The following is a 25,235-nucleotide window of genomic DNA, read 5'->3' as shown; positions in this document are numbered from 1 at the left end:
ATTCTCTTCAGATCACCTTCCTCATCTTCGGGGGTTGTCGTTCGCAGATGATCGATTTGCAGCAAAGTTTCATGACAATTGTCAGCTCCATTTACCAGCTATTCAAGGTTAGCGATTTTATATGTTTGACTACCCTAAATTTAAAGGTATATTAGACATCACATTACTTTCTTTAAATGTTGATTGTATTTTGCAAGAAGGTTAATTGAATTGTCAAATAAGGTTACAAAATTGTTTGGTGGAGGTTGAAACCTTGCTTAAACAAGATATAATCATGACTCAAATAAGACTCGGTCAACGTTTTAATTACATTTAAACTTGGTTTGAAAATGGTTTGATTATTGGCAGAATAAGAATCAAGAAAAGTTTAAACATTGTTCAACAATATTTAATCATGATTTAAACTATCTTGTTCTGTTTTGATTGTATGCTTTGGAAAGACTCATTTGAGCTATTATATTATGTGATACACATCAACAAATTCTCATCATCTGGCACGGATTTTAAGGCATGACATGAATCTCGAGATAATCTTTTGAGCAAGAAATGTTCAAATCCTGATAAAAAGTCATCCAGAGCTCCGATTTCATCAAACTTATAGTCAGACCGACTGACTAGATGAGACGGACCCACTGATATCAAAATCAGTCAAACCCAAGTCAAATCAAGCTCAAATCAAGTCATTAAATCACACTAGAATGTTTTTCGAACATATTTAGAAAGTCAAATGAATGACGAATCTAGCAAGTCTATAGTCAAATCAAGCGTCTCGACAAGTCGAATCCAGCAAACCCAAGATTACTTAATTTTTATATTTTTAAGGCACTCAAATGTCCATCAAACGCTGTCCGATCAAATGAAGCTCTCCAAATCGCTCAATCAAAGTGGCTCATATTCCTGTATTAATTGCACCCAAAACACTAGAAATAGATCATCACCCCAGTTATGAAGAGGAGGACAGCTTGAGAATTGAGAAAAAACTTTAAGCTTTGAGAAATAGCTGAAGTCCAACTCCACTCCTGTCACTATTGATCGCTGGCTCCCATTGACCACCGCTGACTACTATTGATCCTCACAAACCACCGGTGACCACCGCCGACCACCGTTGACCACTACCTGTTGGCCTCCACTGATCGCTATTGGCTGCCTCCCACTTCTTACAACAAGTTTGTTCGCACTTCGATGTTGTTATTCAGGAGTCTTTGTATCCCTTTCCCGCTAATGGAATAAGAGGTCTCTGTAATCATCAAATTATAGTGAACTTTTACAACTGAGTCTGACCTCGTGGTTTTTTTCTTTACAAATTTTCTAAGTAAAAACTTATACTTTCACTACTGGTTGTTTTATTTTATCTGAGTGTGTGCAAAAATCTCGTACAACGCTAAGACGATAATCCATTACTCTATCGCTGTGAACTTTCTAGCACACATAATTATGTATGTAGATGAAAGTTCTAATCACATGTATAAAGAGGCATTATGCTACTTGTGCCACATAATATTAAGGTAAAATAAAGAAAATTGTGAGACAATTTAAGACTAATAATCTCATTGTGTTCAAGATTATAGGTAAAGACAGAACATTTGACATTATCAATTTTTTTTGCATATTAGTATTTGGTAATTGTATTATTGAAGATTAATACAATGCTGAACCTTTTTGTAATAAAATTTCATGTGATTCAAAAATTGACTTATTTATAGATAATGTCATATATCGAAGGAGAATAACTATAATATTTTTAAAAGCATACCTTTTTGCAAAGAATTTTATATAGATCATCTTAGTTAACTTTCTAATTTACTTTTTTTAGTAGATGTTTTGTTTTCTCTCGAATGTCATTTTATTGTCTTATAATTATTTATATTATGAATATTTATATCTTTAAATTTAAATTGTGTTATGTTATGAATGTGTTTTATATCTCTTAAATTATACTTTATTGTTATGATTGTTTGTTTAGTTGTTTTTTCATTTGCATCTTGTGGTGTTATCAATGTTTGGTATGCTTCTTGAATGACATTGTATTGTGCTTATTTATCAAGTTCAAATTGTCTTTAATCATATTAAAACTATATTAGAATCATGTTCTAAATTTGCTCAAATCTTATCCAATCAATGTTATATCCTTGCTCAAATCTTAATCAAATATTGTTCAACTTCTTTGGAATCATGTTCAAGCTTTAGTTTATTTTTGCTCAAATCTTGTTTGAAACCTTGTTCAATCCATACTTAAAAGCTTTCATACAGGATTTGCACATGGACTTAACCTTACTAAAATATGATTCAAACCTTGTTCAAATTTGTCCAAACATTATTTGAATCAATTTAAATTATGAAAACTTTAAATGTTTACTCGATAGTCAAAAGCAAAGATATTTTGGTCTAAAATGAACTTTTGAGTGTATTTTTCAAATAAAATAAAAAACTTATTTATTTTCCAATTTATTCTACTAAGGGAGCATTAAATCATTTTTTCATGGATTGACTTTCAAAAATTATTATTTTTCTTAGGAAATTTTGTTTTCTCGTACAATTATACAAAATATTTTCATGTTTTGAATAAGATTCTTAAATTTTATATGTAATTTTGTGTTGACAGTTTTTAATGTAATTTTGTTCTCGTTAAATGCTAGAGGTGTGCCAAAAAGTGGGTAAAATCATAAAATAGAAAATTCATTTGATTCGTTCATTTCAGTTTTGATTTGATGTCATTTTGTTTTTATAGAAAATGCTACATAATAGAACAAAGTGTATCATCATATTGAAAATTAGTTTCTTTTCAAGATTTTAACACAAAAGGTTTATAGAAAATATAATCAAAACAAACCAAATGAAATATAAAAGTATGAATCTAACCAAATAAAATATACTTCATTTGGTATGTCTTCAGATCAAACTTGATACAACATTTAACAAAATTGATTTATTAGTGGTGATTTCACCCATGGTTTGGTTCATTATAAAAACAAAACATTTATTTGCACGACTATGCAATATTCTTAGAAATTTGCTCAAAGCAGCTTGAGGGTTTGTTTGGACAGTTTTCTTAGTGCATTGCTTTTCATAAAGCTATCACAATTATGTTTCACTGTTGTTTTTTTTTGTCATAATTTTTTTTATTAAAATCAATTTTTCAAGATCAAATTTGCAGATATGTGGTAGTTATAAGAAAATTATTGTTTGATTTTAAACATATATATGGTAAATTTTCAAAAAAATTACTTATAACACTTTTATAATAATCTTTCTTAAAAATATAGCTGGTCTAAGTGGACCCTTAATATTATAAGAACAAGTGGAACTTTGGGTGCTTGGAATGGTCAATGATGGAGATAAGGGTAAAAAGCCAAATCATTTGTTCATATGACTCATTTAGTTATTTGAAATTAAGGATCATATTTTAAAGGTATGATGAAATTTATATAAATTAATCTTTTGGCTGCACATAAAAGACATCTATAATGATTTCAATCTTCCTATTTTTTAAATCTCTCTAAAATGATGCTTTAATTTGGTAAATTTGACCAAATAGATATGTTGTTAAAAGATAAAATTGGAGAAATATCACCATTATTTATTTTCATGAAACAAAAATGCACGAATGTTCATTTTAGACTAAAACAATCAACTTTTTGTCCGTTGAGTACTCAATTAAAGTCTATCATGACATATAATGATTCAAACATGCCTCAAACAAGTTGCGAGTATGGTACAAGGCAATAACATATGATATAATAAATGAATTATTCTCATAAATGTATTTGTACTCATCAACCTATGATGAATTACTTTTGTCTGGGCTAAGTCCCGTGATTTTTTTCTTTTCTGGATTTTTACGTAAAAACTTATAATCTCTACCTACCTGTCATTTTATTCTCCAAATATGTGTTCTATTGCCACATAATGTTGAAACGCTAATTCATTACTCTACCACCGCGATTTCTCTAGCACACATCATCGTGCATAGTACTTGAGTAAATATAATCATGCTTAAAAATTTTAATCATGCAATGAGTTATTGCCAAAATCATATGTGGACCCCTGCAAAATTATATATATTTAACATTTAGTTATGCATATTTTCATTGATTAATACATTATAGACATTTAAATTCAAAATTTTAAAGATGGATTTTTTGCATGGTCTGCATTTCATTCTTACAAAATTTAAATACAAAATATGTAATTTAATGGCCAGTCTTTGACCCCTGCCAAGAATATGACACGAGGGTGGCCTGGTCCATGCCAACGCCGCAATCGACCGAGGAAGAGGCAAACGCAACCAGTGTGTGCGACTCCTGGATTAGATTTTTCTGCAGAATCAACTAAAGTGGTTTCAATCACTCAAATACCATTTGCTTCGATCCGTGTAAGTCGCTCTGACCGCTTTCCGAAAATCAAATTGATCTTGTTTTTTATCGTCCTCTGTTTGAACGGAGAAATTGCGCAAAACCCTATCCTGTGAGCCTCAAATTTTCTTGCTGATACGAATTTATACAAAAGAACTGGCCATTTAATTTCTAGACCGGGTGATCTGTGGATTGATGAAATTCTACAAAAAGACATCGTCTTGTTATTATGCTCTTTTTGTTGATGATTAATGGACTGGGACGCCGCCCCTCCAAATCCCTCCGATGAGTGGTACCCCCGGCCGGATTGCTGCTCCGACGATGATGGTGGCGATTCTTTGCCGGCATCGTCCAAATTTTCCTCCTGTGACGGATCGGATTTTGATCGGTACTGTAGTGCCAATTCTGTGTTGGGGAGTGCGAGCACCTGCAGTTCGATTGGGAATTACTATGTAGTCGGTGAAGAGTTTCCTTTGGAGGGCCACAACTCGAGAAAGAAATTCCAGAGAAGTCGCTGGAATGAATTCGAATATTTCTCGGATGGAGGTGCTGAAACTCCAAGAGCTAATGGTTCTTACGAGAGTCTCATGGCCAGAATGAGTACAGGCTCTAGTTTGATTCACGATTACACAGAGAGCTCCTCATCATGCCATGGCGTATGGGGAGAAGATAATAATTTACGGTTACCATGCTTAGCCAAGGGCAAGGAGTTGCCTGCCTTTTCTTCAGTTATTTGTTCTTCTCTGGGAGCCAATGGTAATGGTGATTCAGATGAGAAAGAAGAAGAGTGTGCGTTGAATGAAATTTTATTGATCAGGCAAAATGAAACTCATTTGGATCTTAAATTTGGTGGTCTCATAAATATCGAAGGAAATGAAGATGCTTTTCCTCAATCTAAGCTTTCGGAAAGTGATGATTCAATGCTTGATTATGGAACTGATAATGAGGGTAGAATTCGATTTTGTAAAAGGAGCTTTAAGCTTGCTGAGAAAAGTAACCATGAGGATGTGAATCCACTTATTATGAGTTCTTCTGTGGCATTTGGCTCCAATGATTGGAATGAGTTTGTCCAAGACACAGAGGGTGGTGGTCTGGCTTCACTTTCGCTGCACCTGGATCAATCTTTTCAGCGTCAAGATAATCATATTGAAAGAGAAATTGAGAAAAAGGTGGAAGATATACCTACGGCCAGCTTTGAGGTTGAGAATCTTACAGTTAAGGATGTGGGAGATGATAATTATGTATCAGCAATCAATCATGAGACACAAGTTAATGATACACACACCCAGATCGGTGGTGGTAGATTTAGTGTAATAAACAATCATGAAGTGGAAGCTGTTGATCCAACTTCAAGAAATTCAGAATATGCTAGTGCTTCAGCTTTGCAAAATACTCTATCTAAAGGCAATGGAGTGAAATGCTATTTAAATTCTCCATTTGATACTGCTGAAATTCAATCAACACTTGGTGAGGACTCTGGAATATATGAAGCTTCTGAAAAAAAAATAAATGGTGGATCAGAGCTTTCTTTGGCAAATAACGGTGCGCCATTGCAGTTTTACAGCAGATTGAATGGGACAGGAGAAAAAATTAATGGAGCTGAACCTGGTAAAAATAATGGCATAATGCCTTTGAGTGATCATTCCAGAATACAAAGGTTTCAGGGGAAGGATCCAAGCTATTCTCATTTAGCTGAAGTGAATATTCAAGAGAGTGAGGTCAGTAAAAATGCTAGCCATTTTGATCATTCAAGAACGTTCAAACACTATAAATATATATTTTATTGGTTGTGGACTGAAAAATTATCCTCTTGTTATAGTCCATTGATGGTGCCTTCTTTTTCACTCTAGAATATGAATACGGGATGCTTTATTCCATAGTGATAGTGCGTAATAGCTTGATCTTATGTGTATTTTTCCTTTCTAATATTTGCGAAAGGGAATCTTTAATTCTTACTTCTATGCCCAATCATTTTGATGTTCGCCTCTATCCAACAAGTTCATACCATGTGCTATTGTATCTTGTGTAAATATTGGTTCAACTTAGCTGCAGGCTTTATTAGGCATTATTTCGAGTAAAGCGTTGTGCATAATCCTCATGATCTTTGAATAAAGCATTGGAGAGGTTAGCTGAGCCGATACACAACCCATGAAAATGATCCTTCACTTTTTGCAGGAGGCGTAATTACTTATGAAAGCTGAAAATTTAGATTGGGTTTGTATTATCAAAATGGTGGAAACATGCTACCTCATTTCATTTAACCTAAAAGAGTCCTTTCTCTCGCAAGTGTTTGGCAGAAATAGAATAGGCTTCAATTAAAATAACTTATTTCATATAATTGCATCTTTAAATTTTTTTCCCATGCTTTATTGTTTTCGCGGGTTACTTAGCAATGACTATATAATAAATTTTAAGCTTCTTATATGAAATTCTAATTTTTCTTTATAATTATATTCTATTTTTCTTAAGGGCTACTTGGCTGAGTATATTACAGGTGAAATTTTTTTTATGAAATGTTAATCTTTTAAATTTTTAATTGTACAAATCATGTGAATTTCAAATGCTTATGTTTGCCCATAGCTTGGACCTTGCCCTTATGCTTGCAATGTCCTCGCTTATTAACACTCGTCTTATTATTTTTGGCTCTTATAGTTCTCGCAATCTATAGTGTCCTTGTACTCGTAACATTCTCTCTGCCAAAAGCCTTATCTTCTCACTAACATTAGCAACTCCAATGGCTTTTATCGTGTTATCCAAGTGCTTGACTTGAACCCAGTCGACCATGACCAATGCCATCAACCTTATTGTGCCTTAGATACATTTTTTTTTAATGTGAAATATATTAAAAGAATAATATTAATGCAAAATATACATTTAAAAATATTAGTAAAAAGATTCAAATTTATTTTTTCATTTAAGTAAACGCATAAAATGATTTTCAGAATTTATCATCCAATTTAATAACTTGAGTATTTCAACTCCATTACATTTTTCTTACACAGTATTTAAAATACTCATTTATTCTAAAAACTTGCAACGAAACAACCTCTAGTATTCCTTTTATTACACTTTTGGGTGTTTATTCTACATTCAAGAATATCTATAGCACCAATTCATTGGGCATTGAATGGAGTATATCATTAGGAATACAATAGTTTTACTTTGCCCCAAGGCTGGAGTCTTACCTGGCCTTTTTAATGCAAAAAAGGCAGGAAATAACATTGCACTTGCAACATTATTTAATCACTTGATGTTTAGAGATTCCATATTTTTAGAAATTTATTGCGATCAAGCTATTCCAGGTTTGCTAATTCCAAAATGCATTATCTATTGAAGATAAGTCAAGCATATATTCCTGCAAGCACAAGTAGAATCAGTTTAAGTTGTCAATATGAACTATAATTTTGTGCGATTCTCAATTCAACAATTGATATCTATTAGGGATAAATAGAACTAAAGGACATCCCTAGTGCACGCCATTCCAATAATGCGTGGTCTACGAATTACAACACATGAAAGTACATTTAAATTATATTTGAAGTTTTAAGGTTTGGTTTACTTTTATTAGGATTCATAGATTTATTTTAATTTAAATTAGTATGATTTATTCTTTTGGAGAATCTTAAGTTTAAATTTGAATTATTAATTATTAGAATTATTTTTTGATATGCTTAGATTTAATTATTTGTTTGAGTTTTTGTGACTATATCTCTATAATTAGGGGTTTATGGCTTGTAATGGAATCTGATAGGAATCAAAATCAAAATGTTCCACATAAATTAAGGTACAAAATATTTATTGCAAGAACATCAAATAACTCAACATGAATATATAAAATAAACACTTATTGTTTGAGAGGTAGGATATTTTTCCCAAATTCTACAATTCGACAGGTAGGAAGTCTTTCCCAAACCCTAACTCTACAACCCAAAGACAACAATAGCAATTATCCTCCTAACCCTAAACATATTAGCATTATTTATACTAACCAATAATAAATGACAAATGACTAAATTGCCTTAGGCTAATAAGGGCTAAATTACCCCAAGTGCGATCATAACATTACACCCCTCCCAAAAAGACATCTTGTCCCCAAGGTGGGAAAAACTGCTACTGGATCAGGCTTTATGGCTCCCTCGCGTCATCATCTGATAATAATTTTCATTTAATCAAAAACTCGTAGTGACCCTCACCTTCTCGAAATGCCGTCTTGTGTACATCCTTCGGTCGCTTTTGAATTCGATGACATCCTGACTTCAAGTCCATTTTGGAAAATATCGCCGCCCCAAACAACTCATCCAATAGCTTATCAATCCCTGAAATCTCTACCAACTCTGTATCATGTGCCTTTTCTATGATATGCAACTCAATCAAGAATCTCAGCCCTGCGTCCTGAATCTCCCTCATCATAGTTTTCAGCGTCACTGAAGTCTTGCATAACTTGTGTTCGCTGCGAAACACCACCATCTTGTATTTCTCATAAATATGCTGCAATGTCAAAATAAGTCCCTTACAAACACATCTGCTCTTCTCCACCTATCTCGTTCTCATCCTTACTCCTGAATCGCCTTTTGCATGAAGGGCTACCACCGCAAAGGACACCGATGCAATTGGATGCAACATTTTGCTAGGGTCCCACCCACCATTGTTCTCTATTCTAGGCCAAATTTTTTTGAAGCAATATCTTCTAGCTCCAAATTGGACGCCGTCCCGTTCTACCTGTTGCTGCTCATTTCAAACCTCTAGATGACGTGCAGTTCTCTCTCGATCCCGTCGCTCAAATATGCTCCAATTCCTTCATTCAATCTTGCTTGCTTCAGTTCATTCCAGACGTTCGGAGGTTGCATGATTCCTTCTAAGTTTTGTCGATCGATCTCGCTCTCGGTTCCTTCGCTCGATCCTGCAGTTCTAGATTCACCTAAAATAATGACACTTCTTAGTGCCACACAATTCCTTCAGATGGCTGCCGTTCCAGTTTGCTCTCAATTCTTTTGCCTGATCTCACATCTCTAGATTTGCCTAAAGCAACAACGTCGCTTTGATGTCTCGTAGATCCTTCTAGTTTGCCTCTCTCATCCGCTTAAAACGCCTTTGCTCGATCCCATTGCATGCAACAACAATTTTGTATGAAACTCTATGATCTTCTTTATCATTTCTTTCAGGGCCATGAACATCCGCTCGAACTCTCCCTCCATGGACGAGAAACACTCCTCCATTACCGAGAATTGTTCCTCTATTTTAAATCTGATGTGGCTCGTCTCTTTCTCTAACTTCTCGTCCAGAACATCTATTTTTTAGTCGTCGTTATTCTCCATAAAGTTTTCGATTACGAAAGGCTAGATCACCTGTATGCCGAAATGTCATCGATGAATCACTTATGTACCGCAAGATAGTAAGCCCGTTGTCAATCTGAATCATGTATGTATGCTGAAGAGACCTGTTATGGCTAGCTGATTCTAAAACACAACTTTCTCTTTCGATCAGTAGTGACCAGGATCAAAGGAATGTCTAAATGGAAAGTGAGGGTGTCGGATGATTGTCGCGGGTGGGGGGAGCAAGTGTAGGTTCTAGAGCTTTGAGGAAAAATTCGTTGAGGATAAAAAATGTCCCAGTGTGAATTGCGATGCTTCACATAGAAATTGAATCACGACTGTACCAATGGGGTTAGGTCACTTCACGCTGCTATCCTATCTGTCTTTCTAGCTATCGCAAGTCGGCATCTGTATCGCGACTCTACAGCTTCAGTTGCCATGGTATCACGACTTCTTGCAACTAGCACGCTTGATCCCGCTATCCGATCATTGCTTCCTCCAAAGACTTATGTATGCATGTTTTGCGTGATTCTTTACGAAGGAAAAGGCGCAACTTAAGCGCCTTGGAAGTAGCGATCCCACCCTCTGTAAGAAACAATCCAGTCAATTTTCCCAACAAGCTCCAATTGTGCGATGTATAGCTAGGTTTGATGGCGTCTGTATGCGTCGATCTCGTTGTTGAATCCTGGCTAGGTCAAATTGTGACTAAATCTCAAGATATGAAGTTGTGCACCTGCGAATAGTGAAAGGAACAGACGGAGCACTGTATCATTCGACTCTGATGCCATTTGATAGGAATTAAGACTATTTTTCACAAAAATTAGGGCACAAAATATTTTATTGCAAGAACATAAAACAACTCAATACATATATAAGATAAACACCTACAATTCGAGAGGTAGGCGATTGCTCTCAAATCCTACAATTCAAGAGATAGGAAATCTCTCCAAAATCCTTACTTTAAGGTACAAGACCCAATCTCATGCATAACCCTAACCCTAAACATATTAGTCTTATTTATACTAAACAATAATAAATAACAAATGACTAAAAAAAAATAAAAAACTTAGGCTAATTAAAGACTAAATTGCCCTCAAGCGCCGTCGTAACATTACTCTCTTCTCAAAAAGACACTCTGTCTTCAAGGTGGAAAATACTGTTGTTAGATTAGGTTGTATGACTCTCATGTAACGCCATCATCTAACAATTTTTTTCATTTAATCTGAAAATCGCAGCGACCCTCACCGTCTTGACATGCTATTTTGTGCACATCCTTTGGTAGCATCCGAATCTGATGCTACCCCGACTTCATGTCAATTTTGGAGAATACCATCGCCCCAAACAACTCATCCAATAGCTTATCGATCCCTAGATTCTCAACCAACTCCGTATCATGTCTCTTTCATGATATGCAACTTGATCAAAAATCTCAGTCCAATGTTCTGACTCACCCTCATCATTGTCTTCAACGCCACTGACATCTTGCTCAAATTGAGGTTACTACTAAGTACCATCTTCTTGTCTCCTTCTTGAATACCCTCTATTGACCAAATTAGTCCCTTACAAACTCCCGTGCTCTTCACCTCTCTCGTTCTCTTCATTATTTCTGAATCGACTTCCGCTTGGAAGGCTGCCACCATCAAAGGCACTAGTGTAGTTGGATGCAACCCTCAACTGTGATCCACCCACGATAGTTCCCTCTCCCAGGACAAAATTCTTCAATATCTTTTTCGTTCCCGCATCGCATGTTGTCCCATTTTGTCTATTGCCTCTCGTTCCAAATCTCACGATGTTGTGCAATTTCCTCTAGAGGCTACCACTTGAATCCGATCCCAACTCTTTCACTCGACATTGCAGACCTTCATTCGCCTAAAGCAGGGAAGTTGCCCTGATGTCACGCGAATCCTTCTGGTTGCTGTTGCCCGTGTCCATTTTCGACGCTGTCACTCTATCCTGTGGCGTGCAGAGGTGATTTTGTTTGAACTTATATGATCTTCATCATTTCTTCTAGGACTGTGAATCTTCTCTCGAACCGCCCCTCCGTGAACGAGAAATATTTTTCTATTTTCAGATTTGATGCGGCTCAACTCTTCCGCTAATTTTTCCTCCAAAGCATCCATTTTCTTGGTTGTCATTACTCCCTATATGGTTTAGAAACTCCTTTGTGTTGAAATCATGTCCCTGACCTTGTTGGTAGCCCGAATCACGATTGCACCACGAGGTATTTATGCCGCGATCCTTTCCTTGCTTTTATATTACACAGTTCAGTTACTTGGATTGCGGTTAGGGAGGCCAAACCTTTGTGCTTCTTGGATCACAGATAGGGCAAGCCAAACCTTGCTTCTCGAGTCGATTAGGTAGGTCACGAGCCGCAACCCCTGACTTTGTGTCCACCAGGTTAACTCTAATCACGACTGTATCACTTGGACGGAGTGGGAGGATGCTTTTCGGGTCTCTATATGCTGTGATGCTTCTCAGCTTGCTCCAATCATGACAGTTTCATATGGCGAGGTCACGGAAAGCGTCGCCTGTACGACAGGGTTCTGATCCTTCTTTACGCTACAATCCCGTAGTCTCTCCCCAGATAACATCACAACTGTAACTTCCTGCCGCGATCCTGTCTTGAATGTTCTGCGACTGTAGGCAGGACGCTATCCTACTGTGTTTCCCATGGCTAGATTCTGCGAATCTGCTGTTGATTTTCCAGGAACCGAGAGCTCTAATACCATTTGATAGGGATCAAGACGATTTTCCATAAAAAATTAGGGCACAATATATTTTATTGCAAGAACATTAAACAACTCAACAAGAATACAATTGATAATCACCTACAATTCAAGAGGCAGACAATCTCTCCCAAACCTTGCAATTCGAGAGGAAGAATATCTCTTCCAAACTCTAACCCTACGACCCAAAGACAACAATAGCAAACATCCTCCTAACCCTACACATATTAGCCCTATTTTTACTAAACAATAATAAATGACGAATGACTAAATTAACCTTAGGCGAATAAAGACAATTGCCCTTAGGTGTCGACGTACCATCATAACATAATCATTGATTAATGTTATGAAATTAAAGCTTGCTATTCCATCATACCTCCTCTTTTCATTCTTTCTCTCTACTTGTGGCTTCTAGTTTTCGGTTTATGACAAATTTTTACTTTCTCTAGCTTTGTTTTTTCAGATTATGACTTAGCTCTGTGCTCGCCTTTTGTGGGTTGGTTTTATGAATTCCATGGAGAAATTGACGAAAGCATTTAAGAGAGAAGTTCACGAAAATATTTGTCGTTTGTGGCTTGTTTTTTGCAGTTTATGGCTTATTTTTATGATTACTTCTTGTGGCTTGGTTTTTTGCGGATCCTTTGGAGAAATCGATGAAAGCATATGAGAGAGAAATTCATGACAAATTTTTACTTTTTTTGGCTTTGTTCTTTTTGATTTATGGCTTAGCTCTGTGATCGTCTTTTGTGGGTCGTTTTTATGGATTCTATGGAGAAATTGATGAAAGCATTTGAGGGAGAAATTCATAAAAAAATTTCACTTTTGTGAGTTGGTTTTATGGATTTATATGTATAATTTGATAAAGGAATTTGAGAGGTAAATTCATGAAATTTTTTGCCGTTTGTGGTTTGCTTAGGGCTTCACTCTATGGAATCAATGAAAAAAGGAAGAAATGGTGGTTGTTGATCCACCCAGGGATTAGGATTTTTTATATAAGTCCTGTAGAGGCATCAAAAACTTAATCTGCTTCCTAGCAAATATGTTTAGTTTTTAATATTAGGTATTATTACTCACTGTGGTTTCCTACGGAAGTATATGTATCGTTTCAATAATATAGGGTTCTATTGAGTCTGGATTGTCGATCTCATAGAGAATGAGGCAACGAGTCCAATAAGAGAAGTTCTAGTTTTCTACGCTAAGGTCTCGGTTTGGATTGTCGATTAAGGTTGACTTTCCTAGCAGCTGCTTCTAAGTTAAGATTCTATGACTAAGTTAAACCTATCTAGATCAATTCAGTTGGTGAATATCAAGATATAAAAACTACCTTTCTCTTGTGATTGTACAAGTAAATTGTATGATCAAATACTATGAATTGTTAATGTATCTAGTGACAAAAAGGAACATTCCTCTTCTTTACCCTCTGTCGAGTGCATAATGAAGTTTGGTTAATTTAGTATTAGTTCCTTAAACTTTATATTACATTGGTTAGGACTCTAGTTGTCATCCTAGAGTCTCCAACTTATACCCTCAATTTGGCTAACCAAGTTTTAATTCATTAAACACTAGATCAAATTGGTTAGAATTCTAGTCTGTCACTCTAGAGTCCACAATTTACACCCATCAAATCCTATTTCCCTATCTATTTGCACTACTCTATGGACTACCTTTTATTTACCCACTAGTGCATTGTGGTTTTTACTAGTCGAATGAAGCCATGACCCTCCCAAATCTTATGGGTTCACAACAAATTTTAACAAGTCAACTGATCAGATTGATAAGTAAATTAAACATGAAAGTAAAACTATCACCTTAAGATATAAATATCAATTCTATAATCATTCTAACATCCTACACATTCAACTTATTCATCACAAGAGAAGGGTAAAGGAGTTCTACTCACAAAACATGTTTAACACATTAGAATACTTCATTACATTAAAGCAAATCCATCGATTATATGTTTACAACAAAGACAACTAAATAAAGAACACAATACTTAGATTTTTTCCTCTGAAATAAAGATGCAAATTCCTCCAAAGCCTTCTACTGATTCTTGTAATGCTTATACAACTCTCTTACAAAATTGCACTCAAATTCCCTCTCCAATCTCTCAAGCAAGGAAGAAAAATGTACAATATATGCTCTTATCTAAAACTTATTGGTGTCCTTGGAGGATTCCCCAACTTAAAAATGCCAAAAAGTGCATTTTCAACCATCTAGATTTGTCAAATGACTCTCTGGTTCGTCTTGAAACCGCCGCGGGCAGTTCTGCCGCCTAGGCGCCAGTCTGCGATGCCTAGGTGTCAGTCTGCGATGCCTAGGCACCACCTTCTTGGGTGAGCCTGGTAAATCTCTGGCGCCTAGGAGCCTGTTTGCGGCGCTTAAGCGTCATCTTCTCTGTTTGCGGGAACATGTTGAGCGCTTAGGCGCCCATCTGCGAGGCCATGGCGCCATGGAGTGGCGCCTAAGCGCCTGAAACTAGCGCTTAGGCGCCAATTTGCTATTTCCTCCATTGCTCCAATCGCCTCCTTTTCCTCCATTTTCACTCCAATTTACTCCAAATCCCCTATCTTTTATACCTGCAAAAAAACATGAAAATATCATTCTTTAAAGTGCAATTTTATTAAAAAAAGATGCAAAATGTAAAGGAAATTAAGCATGCTAAAAGACATCAGCTGTGTGTTGGTGTTCTGTGTTGGTTCTATGTGTGTTGGCTATATAAGTTTTTGGTGGCTACGAGTTGGTGGCGGCGGTGTTGTTGTGTTGGGTGTTTGTGGTGGTGATGTTGGTGATGGTAAGTGGGTGGTGTGGTGGTAGTGGTTATGTGGTGGGCAAGGTGGCGGTGGTTGTTTGTTGGTGGGGGTAAGTGGGTGGTAGTGATCAATGTTTTAAAAGGGGTTGGCGTTGGGTGAAGCATTTTAGCTATTATGGGGCGAGACCGAACCCCAAAATATTAAAAAAATAAGAAATATAAATATTAAGGAAAAAAAATTAATCATTTGTGCATAATAAAAAATTAAACACGAACAAAACAAGCCTTCTAGGATTAAAATCTTCAAAATACTAGCAAAAATCCGCTAAAATAAGTAGAAACATATAAAAATAAGTAAACATGTTTGAGTCATTTAAAAAAACCAGATCAAATTCACCTCTACCAAATTGCGTGCATGAAAAAAAAATGTGATTTTTTGTAGCTAGAGTGATCTCTAGCAAAACTTTAAAATGAAAGAAAAAAATTTGCGATTCTCCGTAACAACTACAATGAAAGTACCGTAGCTGCTACTATGAAATTACTGTAGCAGCTACAATGAAATCATAAAAATGCAGCACATCTGCTACAACAACCAAAATATATGCAATATTGTAAAATAATAAATTAAAGTCACATAATTTCTCAATTTCAACTTTCTACACTACAATAGCCACAAATATAGAAGCATAAAACATTGTAAACCTCGGGCTAGAGCGGAAGAAGATGATGCAGATGGGAGTGCAAGGGAAGACGACATAGATGAGCCCGATCCAACCTTACGTGCGAGAGGAGAGGAAGACGTAGACAATGCGAAGTCGAACGAAGAAGAAGGATGCAAGTGCACAGCTGCTGTGCGGAGGAGAGAAAGGAAGAAGGAGAAGCCGAAGGAAGAAGAAGAAGAGGATGAAGGAGAAGTCAAGTTCAACTGCCAGGAGAATGACTGTGTGCGGCTCAAATTGAACAAGTATTTAGAATTAAGGATTTTCAACCCCGTTTTATTCAAATGGGAGGCTGGGCCTAGGTGTACGCCTTGTGAGCGTGTTTGTGCTCCAATGCATCCCGTGCATAAGTCTTGTTCGTGTATATGCCCCCCTTGCGGGCTTGGGGAGGAAGACCTTATGCCCCGCCCCGGGGAGCGGTCCGAGCGCGTTGCAAAAATGTTTTTGAAGACAAAGATAGTGGTTGGGTGGTTGTGGTGTATGTGTTGGTGGTATGGTGGGTGAGATGGTGAATGGTGTGTCGTGTGTGTGGGGTGGTGGTAGAGGTGATGTGTAGGTGGTGTGGTATGGCAGGGTAGTGGTGATGCTATTGTGACATTCTCATTTTTCTTTGTGCTGTGTTAAATATTTTTTATAGCAAATGTTGTTTAGTTTTTTTTCATGCTATTATACACGATGGCTAAAACCGAAGAGGTTGGTTCATCTGCAATGTGGGCTAAGGATACTAAAATGATATCTGAGACCTATGCTTCAAGAAGGTCGAGAAGAGAAATAGGTCGTCAACATATTTCAACAAGGAGGGATGACAATATCATAAAAAAATTTAAGTATATGTGGAGAGTACGATAAGATGTAGTTGATAAACAAGTGAGATCAGTTAAAAAACGATTGAAAAATCTGGAAGAAATTGAAGCAAGAAACCACGGGCTTGGGTTGAGATCCGATAAAGAGAACAATTGACGTTTTCAAGGAGTAGTGGGTTGAGGGACTGACGGTGAGCATTTTTTTAAATGTCCACTATTTTTGTTTATTTTTTAAATTTTTTTCAAGTCCATCAACATGTCAATTGAATTTGTAGGTGGTGTTAGTCGCTAAAAAATTTAAATACAGTAGCATCGATCCTGAACCGGAAGAGAAATTAGATCATATATTTAGTAGTGTTGTTGACATGGGCAACAATGCATGTGCCCCTAGTGCGGCGAGGTTTGGTGACACCCCTGCAAATTTGACAGCTGAATAAACAGGTGATTCTAACGAAGGCCTTAGCCTGAACCGCAATGGGGTCAAATCCAGTAGCCAATCAAAGCTGCCCAAGGTTGAGAAGAAGAAAAAGAAGGGAGTTGCTTTCATTAAAAGGCAGGTATCGCAGTTGGTGGTTTCATGCACCAAAGTCTCTGTCCCACCACAAACAACATTTGTCTAGCAGGTTATGCGAATTGTGGAAACAACTCCAAAAATTTACGAGAATATGCCGTTGTATTTGTTCTCTATGAAGTTACTTGAAGATCTAAATTGGAGAGATTTTTTCATGACGATGGTCGCTAACCATAGTGTGGATTACCTGCGTCATTTTCATGAGACCAATAAGGCATGAGGGACAATTTTTTTTTGCTAGATATTGTGAGAAATTTCATATTTGTTATCTGTTTATTTACTTTGGACATTGTGCTTTAGACATTTATGTTGCTTTTGAAATATTATTTTACCTGAGAGTTTTTTATTCTTCGTTATGTTTTGAATTTACTTCAATAATGTTATTTTGATGTTGGTTTTGTTTATATTGCTATATGATTATTGATAATTTGTTGATGTTTATGTGTTAACTTTGACAATGAAATACATGGATGTTAATAGAGAAAAGTGTAGAAAGAGAGTTGTAGCTATAGTGTATTTGATGTACGAGTATTTTAACTCGTATATAGAACACTCCCTTTGCATTTCATCCTTCTATGTTGGCGACAAATGGTTTAGGAGGCTGTTTGCGCGCCACTTAACGAGGTTTAACAATATGTTATGCATGACACAGATGGTATTCATTGATCTGTTGGAGAAACTTCACAGAAATCATGGACTTAATGCTCCACCAGGACGACTTCTCTCTACATAATGTCGCAGAATGAATTAATGCTACTTCGGACTTTAGTGTTCCATACTCTTTTCGTGTCAACTACATAACTACGAGAGACAGTTTTACAGGTATTCAAGGAGAATCACAGAAAGTTGCGACTATTTTCGATGGACAGATAGACTGGAAGATTCCACCGCCAAGGTTGTTCAGACGTGGAGAGTATCATTGGAGGACGGTTTATCTCATGAAATTGGTCGTTTACATTTTAAAAATATTGTTATCATATTATTAATTGTTATTTTAGTAATTATTTTCTTAATTTTGGTAGTCATGTTACTCACTGTTTAATGAGGTGTTTTCTTTGTTTTGTAATCTTCTGCACTGAATATTTTCTCTCAAGTATGGAATGTACTGGTATGAACGGTTCTGTTGCAAACAACATTACTATGCACAGACAAAATTGTTTTTTGGTCATAAACAGGTGCAACACACCCGTTTTCAAACAACAAAAAACAAACGGACAACAAGCTTATCTGCAACAATTTCCTGTGACAGCTGCTACGCAACAACTTGTTATTAAGTTGCATCTACCTTAAATAGACCCTGAATGAATTATTGCTTGATAGTTCATGATGATGTGGTTGGTGACACATTCAATTACAGTGCAAATGACTAATAGTTTTGCATGTGACCATAGCTTTTATTTCTTCGCTATAACTAGTCATGTCAAATGGTCTATGAAAGGCATGAATATCATCGGTATAGATCCTATGATGGTTTTACATATGATTTTATCCTCCATTTCAATTCAAAATCACCTTTTCGTGATGATATTTTGAAGTAAGGCTCCTCGGGGCGGGAGGCTGAATCGGCTGTACTTAACCAAACCAGTTCAACCAAGAGAAGGGAAGGGCCAGTTGGCCCATATATTTGGGTTAGGGTTGCCGCCCAAGAGGAGGAGCCTCCCCCTCATCGCTATCAACTATATATATGTTATGTTATTGTCATTAGAGTTCAGTTTTTGCTTTAAGAATTCTGTTAGGATAACCTCCAACATCTCCTTCTCCATTTTAGGGTTGTATCTGATGGCGAGAAGGTGTCTAGCTGTAACTCGTCCAGAGATGGCGCGTACCTTTTTCCCTTCCTTTTTACCTACTCGCTGCCACCTTCCCCACACCTCAACCCAACTATTTCCCCTGCCATCAGCCGTAAACCCCACCTCCTATTATCATAATTCATCTCCTCGCCTTCTCGTTGTTGTTATATACCCATCCCACAGCACATGCTATTGTCGCCAATCCCAATCCCTCTCACCTATTGTTGCCTCATCTCATTCCACGTCTCCAACTGCCCTCCCAGCCCCTCAAACCTATCCAGGGTTGTTGCCAACCCATCCAAGTTCCCTAACCGCCGCCGCAACCTTTCCCCTGCCTTCCACTTGATGCCAAAACCGTCTTCCAACCACTTTGCTGTCACCACCACCTCCTGCAAGCATATGCACATGCTTGCCAGCCACCACTCACCCCGTCACCGTAACCCTAGGGTGTCTTTTTTTGTTTGTTATCATTTATTTGTTGTTTTGAAGAATCATCCTTGTAACCTATTTTAATTTCAACAATAATACTTTCGTTCCTATTGTGATTAGGGTTAACTCCGGTATCATATTTTCTAAAACCTCAATGGTCCTGAAATTTGTTTCAATTCAAAAAATTCAACCAATAGAAATCTAATCTTCATGATAAATTAAGGTATGTAGATTTTTATTTTTATTTTTATTTAGATTTTGCAATTGAACTTTATGATGATGATTGATCACCTGTGATAAAGCATCTTACCTATTCTAATCCCGAGGTTGTCTCCGAGATTATTCTTGTGCCAAGATCTAAGATATTGTCCGAGTTTATTGATGATATGGAAATGGGGATTTATTTTATTTCAGCATCAATATATCGGAGCAGTTCAATCTACAAATTCCAATAATCCTGCAAGATTCTAGTCCAAAATATAAATGATTCTATATGTTTTAAAGCTATTGTTTACTTCTTCACAAAAAACATAAAAGTTGATGTTGCGACTTCTGCCACGTGAATATGTCGATAGGATCCTTTATGGAATTTTTTTTGGGAAAGTTGTATGATGCTTTGAGATGATTGGATCAGGAGCCTCCTTTCTATTTTTAATTCTTAGTTTGTACATATTGAAGATTTGAGAGATTTTATAAAATAGTTGCTCCGCCTCTTCCATGGACACAAGGCTTCCAAGTAAAGGGCCTCTATGGTACTCTTCCAAGTAAAGAGGAGTCTATCTGGCCCTTGCCATGAGAATATTATTCTACAATATTTTAATTATTTTATAATTTTAAGGATTTATTTTAATTTTATTATGTTATTTTCCTCCAGTTTGCTTAAATTATCCTTTTGGATAATCTTAGGTTTAATTTTGAATTATTTAGTAGTTGATTGAGTTTTTGATGGTGGATGATTTGATTATTTTGTTCTATCTTGTTATTCTGCTTTGTGTAGATAATAGTTAATGGCTTGTAACGGGTTCATTAATTGATGAATTGAAATTAATGCTTATTCTTCTATTCTCTCTTCGCTCTCTCTTTTTACTAATGAACTCCAATTTCTCTCTCCCCTTCTTTCCACTATGCATATCTATGTATCAAGGGAGAGGTTCATATGCAAGAGTGGCCGTTTTCCTCGGTTTGTATCCGGGTAACAATTGAGGCATCCTAACCTTTTCTCTAGGGCTGGCCCTTTAAAAAATAGGGCTTTTGTTGAGGAAAAAGACGATGGGTAACTCCTAAAATTGAAAAGATGGAAACCTTGCCTGAAATTATTCATTTGTACTAGTAAAAAAGAAATGACAATTCATGAAGCCATGTACTTTTGACAACATATATGTTTGGTTTTTTAATATTGATTACCATTGTTGCTTTGTTTTTGGGCTAAAAATGTGGTTTTATGCTTGAAGTGAAAATTGTCTTTTGCTACGTCACACACTTTCTTTTCTTTTATACGTTGCTCTTCTTTTTATCTTCCTTCTTGTCCATGATTTCTTTTCTTAGAATTGCTTGACTTTATTATGTATTAATTATGCGCATTTATGTTATTTAGAATGTTTGTTGGTGATAACACATAGGTCAAGAAATTTGATGCATCTGATTCTTATGATGAAATGGTTCTTGAAATGGAGGAAATTTTACTTGACTCGAGGAATAGCCATGGATCCATGTACCTACAAACTAATCAAGGCTATGTAAGCCAGCAGCCACGTCATTTTGGGGACGGGAGTTCTTTTGTTTCGACTGCTGCCATGGATTACATAAATCCACCTGTCCAAGTCTCGTCAAAAATTGATCGAGTGGAGTTAGTTGGGGCAAAACAGCAGAAGGGAGATGTTTCTTTGGGAGAGAGATTAATTGGTGTCCGGGAGTATACAATATATCAAATGAAAGTTTGGAGTGGTACGGATGAATGGAATGTTGAACGTCGCTACCGTGATTTCGTTGCTCTTTACCGCCAATTGAAGACTCTTTTTATTGGTCATGGTCTGAGTCTTCCTTCTGCATGGTCTAGAGTTGAGCAGGACTCTAGGAAATTTTTTGGTAATGCTTCTCCAAATGTTGTTTTGGAGAGAAGTATTCTTATCGAAGATTGTCTGCGTTCCACCCTTAACTCTAGATTTCCCTTTGGAACTCCTAGCCCATTGATTATGTTTTTGACTCCAGGAAAAGCAATGTTCAAATCTGGCCTGTTTCAATCTCTTGTTCCTCAATATCTGCAGAAGTTTGCTGAAGATGAAAATCCAGATTGTGGTGAGCCGCATCCAGAAGATGCTTCTCTGTTAGGGAAGACCATATCCCTTGTAGTTGAGATAAAACCTCAGAAGTCTTTAAGACAGTTGCTGGAAATACAACACTATACTTGTGCAGGGTGTCACAGACACCTTGACATTGGAAAGACCCTCTTTCGGGAACTTGTACAGACTTTTGGGTGGAACAGGCCCCGGTTTTGTGAGTATACTGGGCAGCTATTTTGTGCTTCATGCCATACAAATGACACTAGTGTTTTGCCAGCAAGAGTACTGCATCTCTGGGATTTTACCTTACATCCAGTATCTCAGTTGGCTAAAGCATATCTTGAATCCATCTATGACCAGGTAATATGATTTTTATCATTTTTTTAATGATTAAATTTTTTTTTTTTTTTTTGGTTTCTTCTTGATTGTATTTTTTGTTTCTTCTTGATTGTATTGCATGCTTAATATCAGGCAGCCTATCGTTATTTCTTAAAAACTAGTTGTTGAACTATAGTTGTGTTAAGATTTTTTTAGTAACTATAATCATTATTTGGCTTATACACTAGTCACAAAACTACTTTTATGTATTATTTTGATTTTACCAATTCATATACGTTAAATATTACATTTTCATTTTGATTTTATGGAAGATTGTAAGCATTTTCCTGATGTAGAATATGGCTCCGGATAAACATCTGAAACTTATTAAATAATATTTCCTTTTCAGCCTATGCTCTGTGTGAGTGCAGTCAATCCCTTTCTATTTTCCAAAGTTCCTGCTTTACTACATGTCATGGTTTTCAGAAAGAAAATAGGTGCTATGCTTCCGTCTGTCAACTGTCCATTCAGAAGTTCTATTCAAAAAAGCCTTGGATTTCGTAGGTATCTTCTTGAAAGCAATGACTTTTTTGCTCTTCGAGACCTTGTAGATCTATCAAAAGGGCCATTTGCAGGTATTTTTAGCTATATGATCTTTGTACAAGTGCTATTTACTACTATTTTAATTAAGCTGTGCTCAAATCTCATAAAGCCACGCCCCAGCAAAGTTTTAGCAAGCTCTAGCGTTGAATGAAAAATAGGAATATCAAACTACTAATGAATGGGAACTGTATCTCTGTCATACGGTCCATGTAGAATATTCTAGAGAATTTCATTACCAAATGTGTCGCCGTTTTGTAAAAAATGTGGCAATGTTTTTGCTTGCAGGGCTGTAATCCTAATGTACAAATGAGATGCTTTTCATTGCTGCCTAGCATGAACACAAAGCTCTTAAGTGCTAAAACAAGTCGATGCTAATTTTGATCATGTCTAATAACTAATATGCCTTGACTCTGTAAACATGTTATGTAGCTCTACATAGTTTTTTCTCCCTTTTTTTTTCATTTTGCTCTGAATGAAAAGCTGGAATGAAACCATCTCATTAAGTCAACAAAATAATTTACAATGAAGAAACAAAATATAGGTGAAAAATAAACAGAAAATAAAACTGAAGGTAGGTGAACAGATTTAATAAGCAAGAAGAGTTATCTTGTAGTGTTTGGCTACTTTAGTGATAATAGATTTGAAATAGGCCATTTGATCAGCTTTATTTAGTCATGAGATAATTTTATCTCGATTCTTATATTTTGATCTTTCATAAGTTTCTTCCTTTGGTTTTTTTTTTAATGGTAATGTGTAATTTATCAGTTTTTTTTTTAAATGGTGCTTTTGAGTCCCTTTTTAGAATACATTGAACCATCATGTTTTTAAATTAATTTCTAAGATGTTAATGATATCAATGCCCTCAAGGAAAATTGTAATTTATTTCTTTGCAGGCCTTGTAGTTTGGTTTTCTCTTTTTTTTTCCCTAGGGGTAGCTATATAACACTTGAAACTTTGATATTTACAATTATAACACTCTTTTTTAAAACTCTGATCCAAATACCAAAATTCATAATAAAATTCCAACCCGTATTTTTCATTTTTTATTGAATTCCCAATAATTTGATTGTAGAATGCATAAATGCATGAGTTTAGCAGTTCAAAAAATGTAATGATTGGTTATTTTGTAAACACCTAAGTTTTGAATGATATGTATGTAATTATCCCTTTTTCTGTTTGTGGAAAAATTTACTCGTGTGTGTGTTCTTTTCTTTTCTTTTTTTTTTTTTTTTTTTTTTTGTAAAAAAGGTTATGCTTGGATTTTTTTCTATGAAGAAATACAGGCTAAAGATCTTTAGGGTGCGTTAAGCAGTGGTCTGAAAGCATGCCAAATTGGAAATCATTTAGATTAAACTAATTATTATATTTAAATTTTAATAAATATAATATATCAAATATTGAATAAGTCATTTTTTATTTGTAATTGAGTAATTTGGTTGTAAAATAATAGAATCATTTTTTTTGCCATAAATCTAATATCAGATTCAAATCTATTATGTGCTTCGACTACTATAAAAAGCGTGTTACTTGATCCTTAGCAGACATAGGATGTTTGCTACATCATCAAAGGTAAGCCTCAATAAAGGTTTGACAAGCTTTGGTAATGTATTCAATTAGGTATTAGAGACTTAGGGCTTCAAGCACTTTGTTGAGGTGAGCTACCACACAAGTTCCTTTAATCTTTCCTGAAAAAGCATGCCGCAAAGGCAAGTACCAGTCTATTCTTGTTAGAGATTCAGGTAAACACCAAGTAGCCTCAATTGAGTGTCTTTTTAATTTTTCTTAGCTTTGGAATATAACACCAAGCTCTTTGTTTTTTCCCATCTTTCTGCACTTATAATGTGCATTATCCTCTGGAAAGTACATTATCATAGAGTTATTTTTTTGACTTTGCTCCTCTTTTTCTTTTTTCTTATTCTTTTCAAAATGAGACTACTAAGTACCATTTTCTCACTTTTCTTCATTAGGCTCTTATTTCATGCTAGTTTTGAAATCGAAATATGATGGCCTTTACTTTTTCCTCTTCCCACTTTCACTACTTTTTTTTTGGCATGACTTTTGTACAATTTTGTAATTTTATGATAAATAGTTTTTTTTAATGATTTAGGATTGTAGCTTTATATTAATTCTGTCATATAATTCAATCAAATCGGTATAACTTGTACATATGAATTAACAATTTTATTTTTGAATCTAACTAAAAATGTGATGGATAAGAGGCTCTGCTTAATGGGATGTTATTTTGACAGTTCTTTTTCTTATGAATACAATTGGGAGAACTTGGTTCTAGCTCTTGACAATCCCGAGTCTGTATAGTGTTATTTACATTCTCAACAGTCCTTTTTCTGATGTATATATGCAATTCTTAATCATTAATGTCATGTTGAGGTGGAGTAGAGATAATTGGGATTGTTGTTGTGACAGAGTTTGTTTCTTCAAATGGAGCTGGTTGAGGCGGAGTATGGACAAGCAAAGCTGATTGAGGGACATGATCCAGTTCAATTAAAGGAAAAATGATTGGAGTATCTTAGAAAAAATTTCAAATCTGATATTACTTGAGTGTAGCACCTGAATTTTAGAT

General features: G+C 35.8%; 1 protein-coding gene across 3 annotated transcripts in view; it reads left to right on the top strand.

Annotated features, from left to right (window-relative positions):
- Positions 1 to 4,208: 4,208 nt before the first annotated feature.
- LOC110027394 overlaps positions 4,209 to 25,235 on the top strand; it is a 39,485-nt gene continuing 18,458 nt past the window's right edge. For all 3 annotated transcript variants that reach the window (XM_020728798.1, XM_020728797.1, XM_020728796.1), the window contains exons 1-3: positions 4,209 to 6,070; positions 21,074 to 22,093; positions 22,461 to 22,686. In XM_020728798.1, the coding sequence (XP_020584457.1) occupies positions 4,604 to 6,070; positions 21,074 to 22,093; positions 22,461 to 22,686 (2,713 nt within the window). In that variant the 5' untranslated portion in view covers positions 4,209 to 4,603. The remainder of the gene's footprint in view (positions 6,071 to 21,073; positions 22,094 to 22,460; positions 22,687 to 25,235) is intronic.

The sequence above is a fragment of the Phalaenopsis equestris genome, unplaced genomic scaffold (assembly GCF_001263595.1).
Source record: "Phalaenopsis equestris unplaced genomic scaffold, ASM126359v1 Scaffold000428, whole genome shotgun sequence".
In the NCBI taxonomy this organism is placed as follows: Eukaryota; Viridiplantae; Streptophyta; class Magnoliopsida; order Asparagales; family Orchidaceae; genus Phalaenopsis; species Phalaenopsis equestris.
Note: the sequence above shows the minus strand (reverse complement) of the source record. Positions and strands in the feature narration are given on the sequence as shown.